Source organism: Grosmannia clavigera (assembly GCF_000143105.1).
Source record: "Grosmannia clavigera kw1407 unplaced genomic scaffold GCSC_156, whole genome shotgun sequence".
NCBI classification, from domain to species: domain Eukaryota; kingdom Fungi; phylum Ascomycota; class Sordariomycetes; order Ophiostomatales; family Ophiostomataceae; genus Leptographium; species Leptographium clavigerum.
In genome coordinates this window covers 268,868-287,246 of record NW_014040784.1, presented here as the reverse complement: position 1 = coordinate 287,246, position 18,379 = coordinate 268,868, and the positions used below count along the sequence as shown (strand labels likewise).

The window sequence follows — 18,379 nt, the reverse complement described above, 5'->3', positions numbered from 1 at the left end:
GCGTGCCTCCGACGCCGTCTTAGAATGCAGAGTCATAGCAATATCATTGAGGCATGACTCTATGCCAAGTCTCAGGACTTTTTCGTCCCCCGTTCTTGCCATGTTCAGCAGATCGCTCCAGCCCTCCATGGCGCACTGTGTGCTTAGCTCCGTCGCTATGTCTGTGCAGTCCTTCCTATCTCCGGTGCGTGGATCCGCAGTGTCCCCTTTTGGACTAGTAATGTGGATTCAGCAGCAGGTGGAGCTCCACCAAGCTTCGGGCTTCACAGCAATTGAAGTTCAAGTTTCTTCGACCCGACAAGCCTCGAGGAAGAATGGCGTGGGAGGAGTATTATACAAGAAACCCCATATTCTAGCTAGTTTAGCTTCTTACTCTAATTCGGTCACGCACGGAAAATGTTCCGCCGGATGATCTACACCCTTTAGACACCTCTCGTATCAACGGCCCGGAACCTACGACATGATAGATGGTGAAGGTGAAAAATGTAAGAAAAAATAATAACGCTTTTCCTACATTTTACGAGTGAGGGGGTCCGCAAGCCAATCAATGACAGAGATGTTGTTTGGGTTTGGCAGGCAAAGCAAAATACTGAGACGACGTTGCCCGGACATCGACGAAGAAGGACCTACTTTCGCTGCTGGTAATGCCCCAACTTCCAGCAAACAGTGACGAGCAAATTTCGGTTGTGTTTTTTTATTGTACTTTCGTCGCCCGATCTAATATACTCTTGTGTTTTGCGGCGTTTTGCCAGGTGATTTGTCTTCTGTCTGTAGTATCACCCCGTCTCTCCGGCTCCGGAATGCCCATCAGGGCTTTGGCCATGGTATCTTTGTGGCCCTCCATAATCTCTTGGCGTAAAGCCGGCCAGGTGGCAGCAAGCATGATACTGGCACTGTGGATCTCTCTGCATATAATTTCAGTCGCAATAGATGACGTTACCATCATGCTCTCTCTCGGAAAGCGACATGAATATATTATGAGTTTGCAAAATACAATTTCGAGCCTTTGATCTACAATCCGCCTCTTCATATCTGACGCCGACATGATGGCTACACAGGCGGTAGTTGTGATAGCCGCAACGCAGGAAGTCGATCTTAGTTGGTTGACTTCCCTGTATTGTGGTAGCGGCACCGAGCTCCTGTCTTGTATGGCCATATTACACCCGTGGTAAGCGTTGCATCTACCATACGGGTCACAGGCTTGGGGCATCGCAAATTTTCGAAGAACACAAAGCTTCTAGTATTAAGTCGCCGACTCTACCCCAATTCGTGAATAAATCGCTATTTTTTGAGTAATCAATCAGTCGCATTATACATGCATGTCTTGAAGCTCAGCCGCGTTCAAGAATAATGAACCACACCAAACGCAGTACACACATCACCAGCAGTAAAGAGGCAACCAACTATGTATCGGGTGAAAGAAGGACCAACCCAACCTCCCGGCAACCTAAATTACGGACCCATGAACAGCCCAAGGCTATAAAGAACCTCACCGGGAACCTGGTACGAAGATGCACGTTTGCATTTTGTCAGTGCGCTTACCGAGGCTTCGAAACAAAGAGTGATACGAAGTACAACAGCCATGCAAAATTAAAGGAATGCACAATCCCAAAGTATGACCTTCCCTATCTTTGACATTCCAATCATGAAAAAGCGCGATAAGTTCTGTCTGAAAAAGCGTCTGTTCTCGACAAGACAAAATTGACACGGACACCACAATTTCGAGAGCGTGGACGTTGCCGAGGCCCGATGCTTTCTACCACCTCATGATGGAGGACTATGCCGGTGGCACCAGACGGATGCGGTCGGTCCCGGGGGAAAAGGCTGTCGAGCCTAAAGTCGCCGCTTCTGCGCGTACTAATGCAGCCAGGGGGCATTTCCCTAGCTTTTCACCCCAGTCAGGATTCTCCTGGTGTCTTTGGTACGTACCCATGACTTCAGCGGCATAGCGAACAGTCCCTTGCAGGAATCTGGGATAGGGTTCACGATGAAATGCAGTGGCATAGCGTCGGAAAAGGAAAAATGCTTGAGTACGTTCTTTATTTATGTTGCTAAATCCAGTTGCTCTCTCTCCATCGCCGAACTACTAGCCTTGGGCACCGCCATTGATCAAGTACAGGGCATAAACAAACGCGACATGGACTGCACATAGCTGCTATAATGCCAACCAAGGAAGTTGCCCTGCTCATGCAAATTTTTTGTCGTACGTGGAACAAACACCACAGACCTAGGGAAGACGCAAAACGAGCGGCAAAGGCCAGGGATGAGTCACGAGACCAGTATAAAAAGTACTGTGTCCCATAAGCAGGACAAGAGATTATTCACTGACGTGCTGGATTCTTTGTATACTTCATCAGGCCTGGCGTACTCTGTACGAAACCAAGCACGCTAAATAACAACCCTGCTTGTTGCTAGCACACCTTCCGCCAGTATCAACAATTGCGTCGTGTATATTTCACACCTTCCATACTCGTAGTACCGACCGAAGCGAAAATGAAAACGGCTACACTGCACTACCGCAGTCCTACAACATTTCGCCTTTTTTGTGGCGAAACTTTGCGGCTCGTCAAATAGTATGGCGCGCGTTATCTCGCCAAGGCAGAGCCAAGAAAAGCCAAGATCAAGCCAAGACTCTGTATAATCGAATGCTGTCAGCAGGAGATAAGAATGGTCACGTCCTCATATCTGATCGTGAATGGAATAAATTGACGGACCAACCTTGTCTGGCTTGCACCACATCAGATGCAACCCTAGGGTCAGTAACCTACTGCCATATAACATCTCCCGTTAGCCTCGGTTTTCACGCCAACGACCAACAGATCGTGCAGAAAAGGTCACCGTCCTATCCCAGGCCCAGGAAGACTCTGCGAAACTACTGCGACAAATAAGGAACACGATAAAATGGGCTGGATACACACTGTCAACCAGAGGGTTGCCGCGAGCCCGGTAGGCAGGTGGTTTCGGCTGCAAGGTTGCGGACACGTATGTAATCACCCGATCGAGCAATGCCGTTGTTTCAGCCTCCAAAGTCGAAGGGATTTGTAGGCATGCATCTCTGGGAAAAGGGTAACAACTAACGCGAGTATATCTATAGCCAAAGGAGCGTAAAAACTCGTTCTTCTTTACCGAAATCCGCTCTGGGTTGGCTGCCTTCTTTGCCATGGCCTACGTCATCTCTGTCAATGCCTCTGTAGTGTCAGACTCCGGAGGCACATGCGTCTGCAATGACCCGGTTGACATCAGTTGCTCCACGGATGTTGATTACGCTCTCTGCGTCAACGAGATCAAGAGAGACCTCGTGACGTCCACTGCTGCCATCTCGGCCCTCACGTCCTTTTGTATGGGCCTCTTTGCCAATCTGTGAGATAATCCCGGTCCTGACGGTGTGATATCCGGTCTTCCTGCTGACAAACGGAACTTCATCCGGGCCAGTCCAGTATCGTTGGCGCCGGGCATGGGCCTCAATGCCTATTTTGCCTATACCGTTGTGGGATATCACGGCACCGGCAATGTCCCCTACGAGGTCGCCCTTACGGCCATCTTCGTGGAGGGATGGATCTTCTTTGCACTTGCTCTCTTTGGGATGCGCCAATGGCTGGCACGTGCCATTCCTGCATCCCTGAAGCTGGCCACCAGCGCTGGTATCGGCCTCTTCTTGACCCTGATCGGCCTGACCTACAGCGAAGGTATCGGCCTGATGGTGGGAGCTACTGATACGCCGGTAGCACTCGCCGGATGTCGCGAGGAGCTACTTAACGAGTCAGGCCAGTGCCCAAGCTCTGCCAAGATGCGCAATCCGGCGATGTGGGTCGGCATCTTCTGCGGTGGCATCCTGACGGTCATTCTGATGATGTATCGCGTCAAGGGCGCCATCATCGCCGGAATCGCCCTTGTCAGCATCATCTCATGGCCACGGACATCGGCGATCACGTACTTTCCATATACGCCAGAAGGTGACGACTTGTTCAGCTTCTTCCGCCAGGTCGTCAGCTTTCATAAGATCGGCCAGATACTCAACGTCCAGAGGTGGGACATCTCCGAGTACGGTAGCCAGTTCGGGCTCGCCCTCATTACGTTTCTCTACGTCGACATCCTCGACTGCACGGGTACGCTGTATTCCATGGCCCGGTTTGCCGACATGATCGACCCCGTCACGCAGGACTTCGAAGGCTCCTCTTTCGCGTACATGGTTGATGCCATTGGAATTTCCATCGGTTCGATCATGGGCAACTCCCCCGTGACTGCTTTCGTCGAGTCCGGAGCTGGTATCTCTGAAGGTGGAAAGACGGGGCTCACAGCTATGACTACAGGCATCTGCTTCTTCATCTCCATCTTCTTCGCGCCCATATTTGCCTCGATTCCTCCCTGGGCCACTGGGTGCGTTCTTATTTTGGTTGGATCTATGATGATGAAAGCTGTTACGGAAATCAACTGGCGGTACATGGGCGATGCTATCCCCGCCTTCTTGTGTATCGTCCTGATGCCATTTACGTACTCGATCGCAAACGGTTTGATCGGTGGTGTCTGCACCTATATTCTGATCAATACCCTGGTATGGATTATCGAGAGGGTATCGGGTGGCCGGATCGTGCCTCAGGACAAAGATAGCAAGGATCCATGGACGTATCGAATTCCAGGAGGATTCTTTCCTCCCTGGCTTGTGCGCCTGTCAAAGGGCAACAAGAACTTCTGGCGAGAGGAGCCAACCACAATTACAGAGATGGTGGTTGAGGAGAACCCGTCAAAGGTGACGAGCGCGAGCGAAAAGGTCTAGGCTTGTTGTATATGTAGTAGGTGGCCCAATTTCGGCGTCTATAAGACAGGTCGAGGCACTGTTGCCGAACAACTCATAATATGTTAGAACACCAGGCGGGTCGGGTGCATCTTCTCTTCAATGTTCTTCTGGCTCTGCCGTGACCTCATACCCACGGCTAAGAAGACAACGCCATTCCAGAAGCCACGGAGTGAGCCCGTAGCTCCAACAGCGATATAAAGCGGAAAAGATACGTAATCCGGTCTGACGAAAGACGCAATTCGGTTTGTTGTCGGGGCCACCCAGATAGCCAGCAATACGACAAGGAAAAGCCCAGGCATAAGGATGTACTGCCTCAACGAGAGAGCAGACTGGCTGCCTTGCCAATTGCGGCTTGGAGTGAAGTTTTCGGGCGGACGCAATTGATACGTCGATTCAGATCCGTCGCGTGATCTTGAAATGCGGTCAGGCCCAAGGCTTAACAGCTCGTGGCCACTGTCATGGCCATTCTTGTAAATCTTTTCGGCAAGGCGAGTATCCAGGGGCACAAGATCGACTTCGATGGACCTGAGCGCGCGCTTTCCGCTGACTATCTTCCAGCCGACAAGGCAGTAGAGTAACGTGGCGATAAATATAGCGAGCCTGTAAAAACAAAAACTATTATTGGTGTCGGAACAGAAGACGGAACTCGGTATCGGAATAGTTGGGGCATACCAGATGAATGCATAGTAGAATATTATACGGAAGATCACCCAATGTGGAGAGATGGCACACCAAAGCTGACAAGATTAGCCCCAATCATAAAGGTAGCCATCAGGCTTTCAAGAAGATCACCCACCGTTACACTTCCATACATGTGGCCCTTTTCTGCAGTGTGGACGAATAGAAACACAAAGGCCGGGATGAATGTAATGATGGTGATTCCACCAATGTACTTGAGCTCGAGCTTCCGCAGAGCCTTGGGATCGTACTGGTAAAACACAATCAAGAAGACGTCACAAGCCATTGCAAGCGTCCAAAGTACATCTGCTAGTGGAAACCTGCCAAGAGGGCCGTTAGTGACGTCACGATACCATTCCGATCAACGAGAGGCAGGTACATACATTTGCATCAAGAACCCCTGGAACCTGCATAAGGCTGAATGGTCCCCTGCACTAGGTCCACTAAGCGAGATCATGGTTGCGGCGACGTCGAAGATGTTGTAAACTGCATTGATTAGGATGAGGCGGTCGATGGGGTTCCGGAAGTATTTTGACGAGAAGAATGTGATTATGATGATCAGTATGCCGAGGATGGAGAGGCCCGAGCAGCACCTCTCGACAATCTCCAAAACGTGAAGCTGTTCGGCCGAGAGCGTCATGGTCGAGATTCACGACCGCAGCGCATTTCGAATGGTGTGTTTTCTTTCACGAAGTCGTGACAATATCTTGTTTCATTCGTAAATTCCGGCCTGTAGCCGAGTACAGAACAATGCAAAACATGTCGGCGATCTTTGGACGAGATTAATATATTATGTGTTCGAGAGAAAAGGCAGGGCTGAATGGGAGCTGGTGGAGTAAACAGAGCTATATGACCTTTTTAGTGATGGATGACGTGCTCTCGGCCGCGAGGCTTTCTGTAGCCCATCTGGTGTTGTATTATTCACAGGCCAGCTGAAGTGGGAGAAAGTACGTGGGGGGTTTCCAACGCGCTCGCAAAATAAACAGTAAGGTGAAATACGAGCGGCACAGACTATGGCCCATCGCGTCCGGATTTGTAGGTTCATTGTTCCCTGCCTTTAAAGAGTTAGCAGCCATCTGTCGCAAGTGTTTCACTATTTTCTCGGTGCTGTCTACCTGTAAGCGGCAGCTCGGTATTGTGCAGAGACGCGGGAATGCCAAGGTCATCGTGATTTGTGCAGACTATGGCGTTCTCAACACTAATGTCCAGACTTGCCTGTTTAAAGCAGCCGATTACGTACTAAGACCAAGTGCTTCGTATAAAGGGCCAGAGAGTACTTGTCGCTCTCCGCGATTGTGCGCCAAAGTGTGTATGTCCAGAGCTGTCCCTTGTATAAAGTGTTCTTCAATGCTTAAAGAACCTTGCACAGCACACACACGGTCAGGCGTTGACGTAAGTGGACTTTGGAAGGATTCCGCATATTAGTGTGCAACGGAGACGGTCTCAAATACGGACTGGAGCGCAACGGTCCGTGGGTTCGCCCAATAACGCAATATTTCTGCTGAAAACGCGATGAGTCGATGGAGCCACGTTTTCCGCATGCAACGGCTCTATGTCACCTTTTCCTGGGCCGAATAATGTGCTGGCTGTATCACCATTCGGATGCGATTCGGCATCGTTACGGATTTGGAACTTGCGGTTGCTAAGGGCTTTCGGTAGGGCTTTGATGACCGAACTATTTTGTATCTTACAGTAGCAGGACTTGGTGTACACAGTGCCCACGAAACTATCTGATCTTTGAAAAGACCATTAAATTCCGAACTTTGTTGTAAACTTGGAGCTACCAAAGCTATGGTGGCTGTCGCTGTGCGAAAATGTCGATTTTGCGGACTGTCTGTGCCTTTCATTTGCGGTCGTTAGGCACGTCTGCAGAATTTCACTCAAGGTTGATACGAGCACTGCAGCTGGAAATTAGATTCTTTTCAGTTTTTGGTCACGTCGCAGCGACTAGAGCCAATTCGTCCTGCAGCATCATGCGTTCTTGTTGCGCATGTCCCCACACAGGCGCTAATCCATTGGAGCTCAGCCTGTGAGGCCCAAGTTTTAGCTCATAATCTACAGGTATCCACTGGATTGGAGCCATCCCCTCCATTCTACGCCTTCAGGCGACAGATTGCTTAGCATTGGACACGCATTGGACAGACGATTATTTTTCGATACAAAAACTCCCCGACTGGCTTCTGAATCACTTTACCACTATCATTATACTTTCAAAAAGCTCTGCACATGTAGGCCGCTCTCTCCACTTCCAGCCTCTGCTTATCACGTTTTTCGGTGTTACAAACACGCAACCACAAATGCATATGTGGTAAGCAACAGGTCGCAGTAGCGCATTTGCTTCTTCATCTCGATCACCTCGGACACTTTAGGAACACAACGGTGCTTTGTTCGTAAACGTTCCAACGGTCGCTTGCTAGCATCACCTAACTGCGACAGCTAATCAAACATACAGGATCTCGCTAATTTATCCAGGAAAGATATCTCAAATTACCAACCTCGGGACAAAATACACATGTTCTGATCCATTCTCAGTCATTAATGCGCCAATCCACTATGCTTATTTTCCCACGTATTACTCCGTATTGATCATCTTTCCCCATACCATTTCCAGTCTCCATTTAAGACAGTAATGCAAGAAGTGGCCAATATAAAACCCTCCGTACCGTTGAAGCCCTGCCTGGTTTAGTTGACGGAATGGCGCTTTGGCAAAACAGCAAGGCGCCTTTTATTTGTGGGAAAAGCAATATCGTCATTTTCTCTGGGTCTTCTTGCCGTGCTTCTCGTGAGCGCCAGGAATGGTCCGGATGGCCACAGTGTAGTTTTCGCCGGTCTGCGATACTGCATGGATGACGACGTCTTCGCCAAACGGCCACTGGAAATGTTAGCGTACAAACAAATCGAAAGAAAAGAAAAAAAAACGCCATCTGATTGCTAGAGGCTGACCCAGCTCACCTCTCCGGCAAAGGCCGGGTTGTCGCGCTCGTCGTACTGGGCGAACTCGTTGCCGGTATTCAACAGGCTGGCCTTGGCGGCATCGATGGCGTCGGCGCGGTGCTCGAAGCAGCCCTCGATGTCGGTGGACTGGTGGGCGCCCGACCGGTCCTGATCGTAGTCGACCTTTGTCTGCAGCACATAGTGCAAGTGATGGTCCGGATGGACGCCGGCATCCTCGGGGTAGGCCGACAGACGGACGGTGCCGTTTGGCCCAGCGGCAAACTCCTGGTCGTTGGGCGTGGTGTCGATGCCGACGAGGAACTCCTGGCCGGCAAAGGCTTTGGCAAAGGCGACGACGCCGTCACCGTGCGTCCACGAGTCGGGCGATGCAGCCCGTACGGCGTACTCCTTGAAGTCGGACGGCTCGTAGCCCAGGTCGGAGAGGGCCTTTTTCGCAAAGGCCTTGGCCGCCTCGAGCGTGGTGTGCGTGCCCAGTACGTAGACAGTCCGGGTGCTGCCAGATGTGTCGGTGTGGTAATCGACGACTGTCAACGTGGTGTGGTATAGCTGCTCTGGAATGCCAGACATTGTTTGATGGATAGAGTGTTGAGTGTATTGTGTTGTGTGTGAATTGATGTCTGTTAATCAAGTTATTGGTCAAGTCCGTTTTTCCATTTCCTCAGGACAGCCCTCGCCCGTACTTATATACTACTTGTCAGACAAAAGACGGAACAACCCTCATGATGTCACCTGCAAGACCGGGCCACTCATATTCCGTCCTACTTCTCCCGATTATTGATGATGCTCCGTCTTCTGATAGCTTAGAACCACACGTTACTAATTGCGTAATAGAGTTCCAACAACATAATGAGACAGGCAGCGCCTGACAAAGACTCGTTGACGGTGCGTGCTCGCTCCTGCTGAAGCTTTCTGGCAGCTTCTCGGCAGTGCAAGCAGCTTTGGTGGGGCCAGCAAATCCGCCAATAGTGCCAGGGCCGCCTGTACCCAGACCAAGCCACCTGACCCCACTTTCCCCGGACGAGCCTAGAAGCGACCAGATTGTCACATTGTTGTCTCATGATCGTTCTGCTCGCAGATCTGCGCAGTACGAGGTACAGCAGCGCGATTCGTGGCGCGGTCGCAATTTCCATACTCGTAGTTGACAGATTCCGAAAGTCGATACGGAGTAGTCGTTGTGTTCTGTCCTTGGGTTCTTAGATTAGCTAAGCTCTACGGGTCCTGTTCTCTCAAAGTGGGAGGGCCTATCGTCACATAAGTACTTTTGGATATTGTCAACTCCTTCTTGCTTAACTATCATCTTCAGCTAACTTCCTGTTAATATGACTTACGCATCTTAGAAGGTCCCGATAATCCCGTTATAATGTATAATATATCTAGATTAATACCAATCAAGCTCTAGTCTACCTAGGTTTTGCACCTCGACTAAGAAGCAAACTCCTAATAGATTCGTGACTAGTAGCTATTATCGGTGTGCTACCACCGGTGTCCCTTGCCTCTATGTCCGCACCATTGTCGAGAAGCACCTGTACCGCGGCTTTCTCACCAGCCCGTGCGGCAACATGTAATGGCGTGCTTCCATCACTGTTCCTTGCCTCTATGTCCGCACCGTTGTCGAGAAGCGCCTGTATCGCAGCTTTCCTACCAGCGCGTGCGGCAACATGTAATAGCGTCCCGTTAAGGCCGTCCCTTGCATTTATGTCCGCACCGTTGTCGAGAAGCAGCGATACAAGAGCCACATCTCCAGAACGAACAGCGGATAGCAGTAGCTCTGATTTGATATTGGAAGCAGAATCAGCCGGTGAACCCTTTAACAGTTGGTGGGCTAAGTGTTCTTGCCCGGTGCTAAGGGCGTAGGATATTGGTGTCCCTCCGATCTTGTCTTTGGCGTCGACTTTGGCGCCTTCCTTGAGAAGAAGATTGACGGTTTCATGGTGACGTCCTAGAATGGCAGATGATAGGGGGGTGCGGTCTTCTCCATCTTGTGCATCAATCTTCGCGCTTCTCCGGAAACATAGTCTGCCAATACGCTTGAGACGAGTCTTGCGGTCCGCGACAAACAGCCGAACAACCTTGTCGTGTCCGTTTTCAGAAGCCCAAAATAGTGGAGTGCGCCCATACTCGCCGTCCTTCATATTGACATTGATTTTGGGAGTGTGCAGCAGGAACCTGACAATTGGCTCCAAACCGAAGTATGAGGCAAACAGGAGGGGTGTGAAATTCCGAGGATATCTCAAGCCCGATTGAGTGTTCATCCAAAAAACCCGAAACCAGGTCTCTGTGCGATTCGAGTTCGTATCGAAAAGCCTAAGAGCCTGGTCTAGGACGCTATCGTCTGCGGCACTGGACTCTCTAAAGTGAAGAGCCCAGTTTGTCGCACAATAACCAAAAAAAGGATGGTCGTGAAGGTATTGGGGTATATCGGACTCGTCATGGAGACCATGGGTATCAAACTCGGCGGACAACAGATGCCAGATGCAAATTTGACGAAGAATTGTATGGGACTCGTGCGGCCGCAGGGATTCTTTCCATTTTAGTGAACGGTGTGTTTTCATTTCAGTTTCCGCAGCAATGCCTTGGACTAGAAAATCCCTTGCAGTCTGGTGAAGGAGGTAGATCTTTTTGTCCACAATTGACACGAAAAGACCGCAAAGACCTCTTATGTAGGCTCTGGATCGGACCTCAGAGTGACGGGGCAGGTATTTGTAGGAGTGGTGCGTTTCCCGAAGAGACAACGCTACGGCCATCTCAGTCACGGTCAACGGCCGTGTAGCGGCAACGACAATATGCAACAGCTTTCTGGTGTCATCCACGTTTTTGCTCTTGGATAGAATTTTGTCATATGCCTCATCGACGCTGGCTGGAAGTATGCTTGTTGCCCGAGTCACATTGTCGGTACCAGTAGAGCTGTCGTCCTCAATCAGTTGTAAGACAAGATAAACCCATAAATATGTCCGGTTCGGGTTGCGAGTGAGCCTTTCCAAAAGAAACAGTTTTTCGTCTGGCTGGTGTCCATAAAGTTTTGCAATGTCTTCTACTCTGAACTTTATATAGATGTCAATCTCGTGAGCAATTTTTTTCACCTCAGCTTCGTCCTCGCCGCTGAGGTGGATCATCGAGAGACCGTCGTTTTCAGGAGGCTTGAACAATAGTCTGATCTGATTGTATGGCCGGCTTGTGATTAGAAACTTCAAGTTAGATCGACTGTTCGCTGAGCGGTAGAATTTGAACAATGCCTCTGACAACGTAGACTGGTCTTCACTTTGGCATTCGTCGAAGGCATCGAGAACACAAACGATCTCGCCGGCATTACTGTCCTCAGCAGCAGCAAGCAATGCTTTCCAAAGCCCCCCGAACGAGTCGGTAAGTCTCGGTCGATGAGCGTCCAGCTGCTGTACAATCGTATCGCTCAACAAGCTTCCCTTCGTGAAAAGTTGGTGGAGAAGGCAGCAAAGGGCATTTCGCACACTCCTCTGGTCTTCAAAGTCATCCTTGAAGAAAAACTAACAGGTTGTTCGAAATTGGCTTTTGAGCACCGAGTCCACCAGGTGTCTCGCTAATACGGACTTGCCACTACCAGGATCCGCAGACACCCATAGGATGCTGGATGATTGACTTTTGTTCCACTCTTGAAATCGAGAGTGGCCCACAAACCACTCACATGTACCCGGAGCTCGTTCAGGGTTTCTGTTCTTTCTGTCTTCATACGGCAACGTGTAAAGCGTTTGGAGAATTTTTGTGCGAGCTTCAGAGCTTTGACCTCTGGTGTCTTAAGAACAACGAAGTTAGTATATTGGAACTCGATCTAGGTCTAAGACCCAAATGTCCTCGGTCTACCTCCTAGGTTCCATACCATAGTAGACAGGACCTCCACCCGTTTCGAAACTGGCGCCAAAATTGACGTTTTTGTCTGCCCCTTGTTGATAAACTGGTTCCCAGTTCCTCCTTGAAGTATGTGCTGATCCACACTTTCCAAGCCATTGGAGACGGAGTCGGGTACAGACGACGGTACATCAGCCAGCCTGTGGACGGCATCCTGCAACGCGGCAACCTGGATCTGACCGGAGGCTAGAAAAATTTGCTTCATCGCTAGACCTTGTAGGCTTTTGAGTATACTCTGCATCAGGGCCTCCACGCGGCTGGCCTTTCCAAGGCGCAGCACCGTAGAGCGATAGAGCATCAGCGATGACGAGTCCCTTCCTCCGCGTGTTTTGTTCTCAATTTCCTGAAAGATGTCGCGCAATGCAGTGGCCTTCTCCTCGCAATTGGTTATGACTGGCACGATGGCGGCAGTAGCTGCACTGTCCAGGCCATCAAGTTCGATGCGAACTCTTGCAGCGTCAAGAGTGCTGGTCACTAGTGGAAGATTTCGAGCCACCTCGCTAAACTCGCCTGGGAGGTTCTTGATGGTTCGGATAGTCGTGTACACCGATGAGATGGCCTGTACTACTGCAATCGTGGACGCGATGGCACTGAGGGGATCCATTGTGGGTATCGGGGCTGGTTGCCACAAGACTGCTGCGTGGAAAATTTGTGTTAGAAACTATATGTGAACCTTGACTAAGAGATGCCAAGTTCCGACTCAACGTACGAGTGCTGAGTCGAAATGTTCAAATGAAGGAAATAGGCAAAAAGCAGGTTATTATCTACAGTTCTTCAGAGGTTCGAAACCGGAAGAAACGACGAAGAGAAGAGACGCAGGCCGGAATGATAAAGGAGATTGGGGACAAGTCTGGCACCAATGCTGCCTCGACAACAACATATTCTGGGGCTATCAAGACTGAGTTGTCTTCCTCTTGTTCCCGCTATGCTTTTTAGGTTTTTTGTCACAATGCCTTTATGTGCCCAAGGCACTCCTGCTTTCCGTCCTGCGAGTGTTTAACCAATGAAACCCTTAGCATTTCGTCACCCGATATAAGCTAAACCACATCTACTTCTGAGGGTGTGCGGATTTAGATTCTACTGGTGTGTTTACGGAGTGTACAGAACCTACGAACCACGATACTGACGGCGAATGACGCGCGACAAATTTCCGTCTTTGTTACCCCGCCTTACATATGTTTGTAAAGTTTCGCAATTTTTAGGAAGAAAGCCGCAGTCCAATTGACGTATATTTGGGTAGAAGATAAGACTTAGATGAGGCGAAGATCGTTGTATTCAAAAGGAAGACAGCTATCTGAGGCTAGAGAGGAAAGCCTGGGCCGAAAACCCTGCATCAGAGGTGGTCCGTGCACCACCGCGCAACAATTTCACACGCATGGGTCGGATTGCTTGCTCAATAAGCATGTGCGTACGGGGTATAATATTCAATGTACTCTGTAGTCCCTGAATATTCCCGCCCAAGCGCCGATTTCTGTGTTCTGCCGCCTTTTGTCACATTATGGGTGCCCAGTACTCCGTAAGCGTGTGCGTATTGTTGTGGTTGGTAGACACAGTTGACTACTTCCGAGCTATGCCGACGTGCACGAAATATTATACTAAATAGCGCCCTGCGCCAAACAGTACATGTTATTCTTCCATTACTCGTACACGGCACAATCGTACACGCCCCTCCTATTTTGGCCTGGTCCGTTCGACACCTTTTGGACCGCTAAAAAGGTATGTGGTCCGTGTTTTTAGAATTTTGACCCGTGTCTCTAGCAATTTCCGCTGAAGTGGATACCACCATCACACGTGCGCTACCTCGTCGAGAAGGCGACTGTGGGAGCTTTCAGCAAGCCGCGGCAGCTGATCAAAAAGGCGGCTGCGTTTCTGAAAAAGGCAGAGGCGGAGACCTAGGAAGCGGATGCAGACTCGAGCACACAGAAAGACATCGCCTCCCGCCCGCTGTCGTCATTGTCGGATGAGGAGCTCGATCTGCTGGCCTTTTCAGGGGCCAGAGGACCGGCTTTAAGTCCCAGGACTAATCCAGGTGACGGCACTGACCATGTTTGTGGAGGGTGTGGACGTGCTGGTGATTGTGGTGGCGATGGACGAGCTACACGTGCGAGAGATGGAAAGACGACGGGCGAAAGATGAGGCGGCCGGAACGGCCGATGCCAAGACGAGGGTGACCGAGCCGAGCCCTGAAATTTCTCAGATTACGTCCATTGCGAACGGCATGGAGGTGGTCCTGCAGCGGTGGCGAGAGGAGGACGAGTGAAGAGAGGCGAACCGGTGTGTTTCTGATGGTCCTGGCAGCCGTGAGCAGGCCGTGCTGAAGGAGAACGGGTTCATCGGTGAGATGCGCATGCGCATCATGGCGCTGCACACATACGTGGACCAGCACAGGTTATCTCGGCTGACGCTGCCGGCCGGACGTGGTTCGCAGCACGCATAGTCATCAATAACGGGATGCAGCCTGTGCCAGAGGGCTACACGATCATGCCTCCTAGCGAAGGCATATTTGTTATGAGGAGCTCGCTGGAGGGCAGGTTTCTGTCGTGGTCAAGACCATTCGCCGTAAAGAGGGTGCCAGCGACCAGAGCAACGCCCTGGTTGAGACAGCGCGAAATGGTGGAGGTCGAGCTATCGGCACCAGAATCATGGCACAGGGACGAGGCGCTTTCCAAGGGCAACGGCTGGCCACCCAAAGTCATCGGAGTACGGCAACAACGCTGACTTTTTTGTTTGCACAGGAGCGCGAAGCACAGCTGCAGGAGAAGGGCGTGCGTATCAACATAAACGATTTCGAGGCGCTGCAGGTCTACGAGGAATGTGACCAGCTGCCCGAGGCTGAAAATGCCGTTGGTGTGGACAAATGTGATGAGCTGGGCATACCTCCAAACCATCGGGATCGAATTCTGATACGTGCATCTGAGTACGTCGTAGACAACGGACAGAAACTCAGTCTATTTGAGGACGACAGATTTGGTGAGGAGCCATCTCGTAGATTAAGCATTATGCGAGCCAGGAACCTAAAGGTTCGACCGCCTGAACTGCGTATTTTCTCCCCCATACAAATTACCTTCGTACTGCCGCCATCTTTCCGCATTCAATATTGCTCTTGCACGGTCCAGTCTGACACAAATGGCCAGTCCCGTGCTGTGTACTGGCCGTCGCATCTACCCATTGCATTGGCCTGAATGTTCCATGCATCGCTCATGTTGCCATTGACTGTTGCCTGAGAGATTTCACCGCCAGCCGCATGGTTTGCGGGGTTGTGAGACGGTTCATACGGTCCCTGGAACACCTGTTGGGGTGCCCACATTGCCTGAAAGGGCTGTGCGGCTGGTCTCATGCCCTGTGGAACTCCCTGCGGGGCTCCCTGTAATAAAACTCGCTGTGGCAATTCCTGCGCGAACCACGGAACATTATCATTGGGCTGGCAGAGCATTCGTGGATACGCCATAGAACTCGGAGCCGTGGGATCGACCGGATGCGCCGTATCCACGTCCATCTTCGTGTTGCCACCACTGTTTGCGCCACGGCCCTTCCTTTCTCGTTTCTTGCTCCTGTTCTTGTTGCGCAGGTGTTTTTCCACCCATGCGTCGCGGTCCCGCTGGTTTCGTCGACTCTCGAGCACCTCCTCTTGCAGCTCTGCATACAGGCCATCGACGTCAACTGGCTGCGACCATGCATTTCCGTGATTGGCACGCAGCCGGTATCTCCGCATCTCCGCCCGTCTGCAGGGACTCATGAATCGATTGACGTCTGCCAATGTGATCTTTTCTTCGGGTGAGGGAGGCGAGGACGACGTTGACGCGGAAGGAGATGCGGCGTTGCTGTGTTTGTTGTTTTTGCTGTTCCGGTGTGCTGCCGGCGTCTGGGGTCGCTCTCTCTGCAGGCCGGAGCCATCTGGACTCAACAGTCCTCCGGACGAGATCTGCACGGGCGGAACGAATCGTGGGCACTGCTGGAATTGCTGCTGGAACTGCGTGTTCTGTGACCAGGAGTGCCACGGTTGCTGGCTGCTCACAAGTTCAGTCATGCTCTGGATCGAATATTCGTGTCTGGTTGGCACGCTCTGGGAGGAAAGCCAGGGAAGCAGCTCGTCGTCAGTTGCATTTGCACTTCTGGGCGGGACAGGCAGTGGGTTTCTGTGGCAATCCGAGGGCGCCTGTTCCATCGTTGGAAACACTCCAACGGAGGTCATCTGCCCTTGAGTAGGCTGCTGGTAAGTCGCTGTTGGATACATGATGTTGGGAATGGTCGGGGCTTGCAGAAGAAAGGTCCCCTGGCTGGGAAAGAAGCTGTTGCTGCACATGTTTGCCTGGTAGTCTTGGGGGCCTGGAAGGTCCTGTTGCATGCTATCTTGTTGGTGATTCTGCTGCTGCCAAGTCTGGTAAGACGATCTTTCCTCGGGCCTGAAAGGATCGAACGGGTTTTCTGGGCCTGCCTGTCCCGAAGTATCGAGACAGTTGTTCCATACCTGGTACGTCTCCATTGAGCCGTTTGCACAACCACTCGAGTGAGTGAAGTTGAGCTGTCTGTATCCCGTCTGTCAGATCATCTAAAGTAAGGCCATCGGAGAGCAAAGCCGTGGTACAGATGTCAGATACTAGCAATAGTCTTCCTCGATGAAACCAGTTTGTTTTCTGGAAGAGTCAAAGAAAGGTGATCTCGAGCTGAGCATGCAATAAGTGAATGGATTTCCAGCACCGAGAAAGCCCCGACAAACAGCTCGATACGGCAAGTCGTCCATTTTAAAGCCAGACACCGTGAATCATTGTCCAACCCCACGGCTAATATTATTCCTCTTTTTGAACATGAAAACATTTTGCACACCATCAAAACTACCTTACGCGCATACGGTCTTTACTTTTCGGCCCCAGCTGCCTCCAACGACAAAATCGAGTACACCGTGTCCATCACGCTTTCCTCGAGGCTGCGATACGTCAATCCTAAAACTTCACGCGACCGTCGGTTGTTGAATCGGTACACGTCTGCCGGCAGATCATCAGGCGTATCGGCAAGCGGTGGAATGCGCTTAACCAGTGGGCTCAATGCCGACTCTTTCTCTGCTTCTGCCACCATTTCACGCACAATGTGTGCCAGCCTTCCGTTGCTAAAATGGCCACCGACGACGTAAAAGCGACGCCCACCAGCTTGCGGCACCAGCAGAGCGCGCACATGGGCCAGCGCCACGTCACGGACGTCGACCCATGTGAAGACTGGCCGAGTGGGCGGCATGCTTCTGTGCTTTCCCGTGCTGTCCGTCTTGCTGGACAGCCAGCCGCCCGCGATAAGATCGCGGATCCGGTGGTTGGATGCGTTGATTTCGTTGGCGCCCCTCAGCCACCGCTGTACTGGCCCAAATGTGTACGTTCCGTTGATGACAGCAAGATCAAAAGCGGGGGTTCTAGCGAGGGATCTGGCATCGCCCGCTGGCTCGCCCGCTGTCTCTAAATCGGCACCGGTCACGGTTGACCAAGCAGCACGCTCTGCAAACACCTTGCTGGCCTCGTAGGCATTCTGTGGCAGCTGTGCCTCTGCCCAGGTGACTGGCCGCCAGAAAGACTCGTCGTACACGGCGGCGTGGGCAGCCGGGTTGAGCATGGCGGCTGAAGAGGACGTTAACACGATGCGTCGCACTGAGGGGGCATGATTCTGCACAGAGCGCAGGATGCCGGTGGTGCCGCGGATGGCCGGCTCGAGCAGGTCCCGGACAGGATCGTCGATGCGCACCTGATACGGCGAGGCCGTGTGGATGACAAAATCAAATGGTGGCTCTGCCTGGACGGCCTGGACGGTTTGAGGCGTCAGCAGTGAAGTCATCTGATTCCTTTTCGCAAGAAACACTTCTCACCCTGTCAAAAGCACCTTCTTGCGCAACATCGTTCACGAGAACATACGACACGGCGGGGCGCAGCCGTGCATCGATGGAATCGAGAACGGCCTCGCCTTTGGCTGCCGTCCGTACAGTCGCCACGACTGTAAATCTGAGATCTCAGATTATGCTGCCGTTTAAGGGAAAATATCCCAGTACATACCCATGCTCCAATAGTATGTCGAGAATGTGGGAGGCGATAAACC

The 18,379-nt window shown here is 51.4% G+C and overlaps 7 protein-coding genes across 7 annotated transcripts; 2 read left to right on the top strand and 5 right to left on the bottom strand.

The window, feature by feature from the left end:
* Positions 1-2,901: 2,901 nt before the first annotated feature.
* Positions 2,902-4,774, top strand: CMQ_2175 (purine transporter; the record flags this gene model as incomplete). Its single annotated transcript, XM_014316133.1, has 3 exons — positions 2,902-2,982; positions 3,095-3,360; positions 3,433-4,774. 3 exons carry the CDS (start codon positions 2,902-2,904, stop codon positions 4,772-4,774), a joined length of 1,689 nt encoding a protein of 562 aa, XP_014171608.1.
* An 83-nt stretch (positions 4,775-4,857) lies between these two features.
* On the bottom strand, positions 4,858-6,113 carry CMQ_2273 (cyclic-AMP receptor protein; the record flags this gene model as incomplete). The annotated part of the gene is made up of 3 exons (XM_014316231.1): positions 4,858-5,395; positions 5,608-5,793; positions 5,857-6,113. 3 exons carry the CDS (start codon positions 6,111-6,113, stop codon positions 4,858-4,860), a joined length of 981 nt encoding a protein of 326 aa, XP_014171706.1.
* Positions 6,114-8,222: 2,109 nt separating this feature from the next.
* Positions 8,223-8,995, bottom strand: CMQ_2358 (uncharacterized protein; the record flags this gene model as incomplete). Its single annotated transcript, XM_014316316.1, has 2 exons — positions 8,223-8,345; positions 8,426-8,995. The coding sequence occupies 2 exons, from the start codon at positions 8,993-8,995 to the stop codon at positions 8,223-8,225; spliced, it is 693 nt and encodes a 230-aa protein (XP_014171791.1).
* A 3,241-nt stretch (positions 8,996-12,236) lies between these two features.
* On the bottom strand, positions 12,237-12,911 carry CMQ_2367 (uncharacterized protein; the record flags this gene model as incomplete). The annotated part of the gene is made up of 1 exon (XM_014316325.1): positions 12,237-12,911. One exon carries the CDS (start codon positions 12,909-12,911, stop codon positions 12,237-12,239), a length of 675 nt encoding a protein of 224 aa, XP_014171800.1.
* A 1,440-nt stretch (positions 12,912-14,351) lies between these two features.
* CMQ_2461 (uncharacterized protein) lies at positions 14,352-14,744 on the top strand (the record flags this gene model as incomplete). Its single annotated transcript, XM_014316419.1, has 2 exons — positions 14,352-14,545; positions 14,606-14,744. 2 exons carry the CDS (start codon positions 14,352-14,354, stop codon positions 14,742-14,744), a joined length of 333 nt encoding a protein of 110 aa, XP_014171894.1.
* A 34-nt stretch (positions 14,745-14,778) lies between these two features.
* CMQ_2180 (uncharacterized protein) lies at positions 14,779-15,195 on the bottom strand (the record flags this gene model as incomplete). The annotated part of the gene is made up of 1 exon (XM_014316138.1): positions 14,779-15,195. One exon carries the CDS (start codon positions 15,193-15,195, stop codon positions 14,779-14,781), a length of 417 nt encoding a protein of 138 aa, XP_014171613.1.
* A 203-nt stretch (positions 15,196-15,398) lies between these two features.
* Positions 15,399-18,340, bottom strand: CMQ_2134 (ketoreductase; the record flags this gene model as incomplete). Its single annotated transcript, XM_014316092.1, has 4 exons — positions 15,399-16,833; positions 17,166-18,088; positions 18,153-18,277; positions 18,337-18,340. 4 exons carry the CDS (start codon positions 18,338-18,340, stop codon positions 15,399-15,401), a joined length of 2,487 nt encoding a protein of 828 aa, XP_014171567.1.
* Positions 18,341-18,379: the final 39 nt, after the last annotated feature.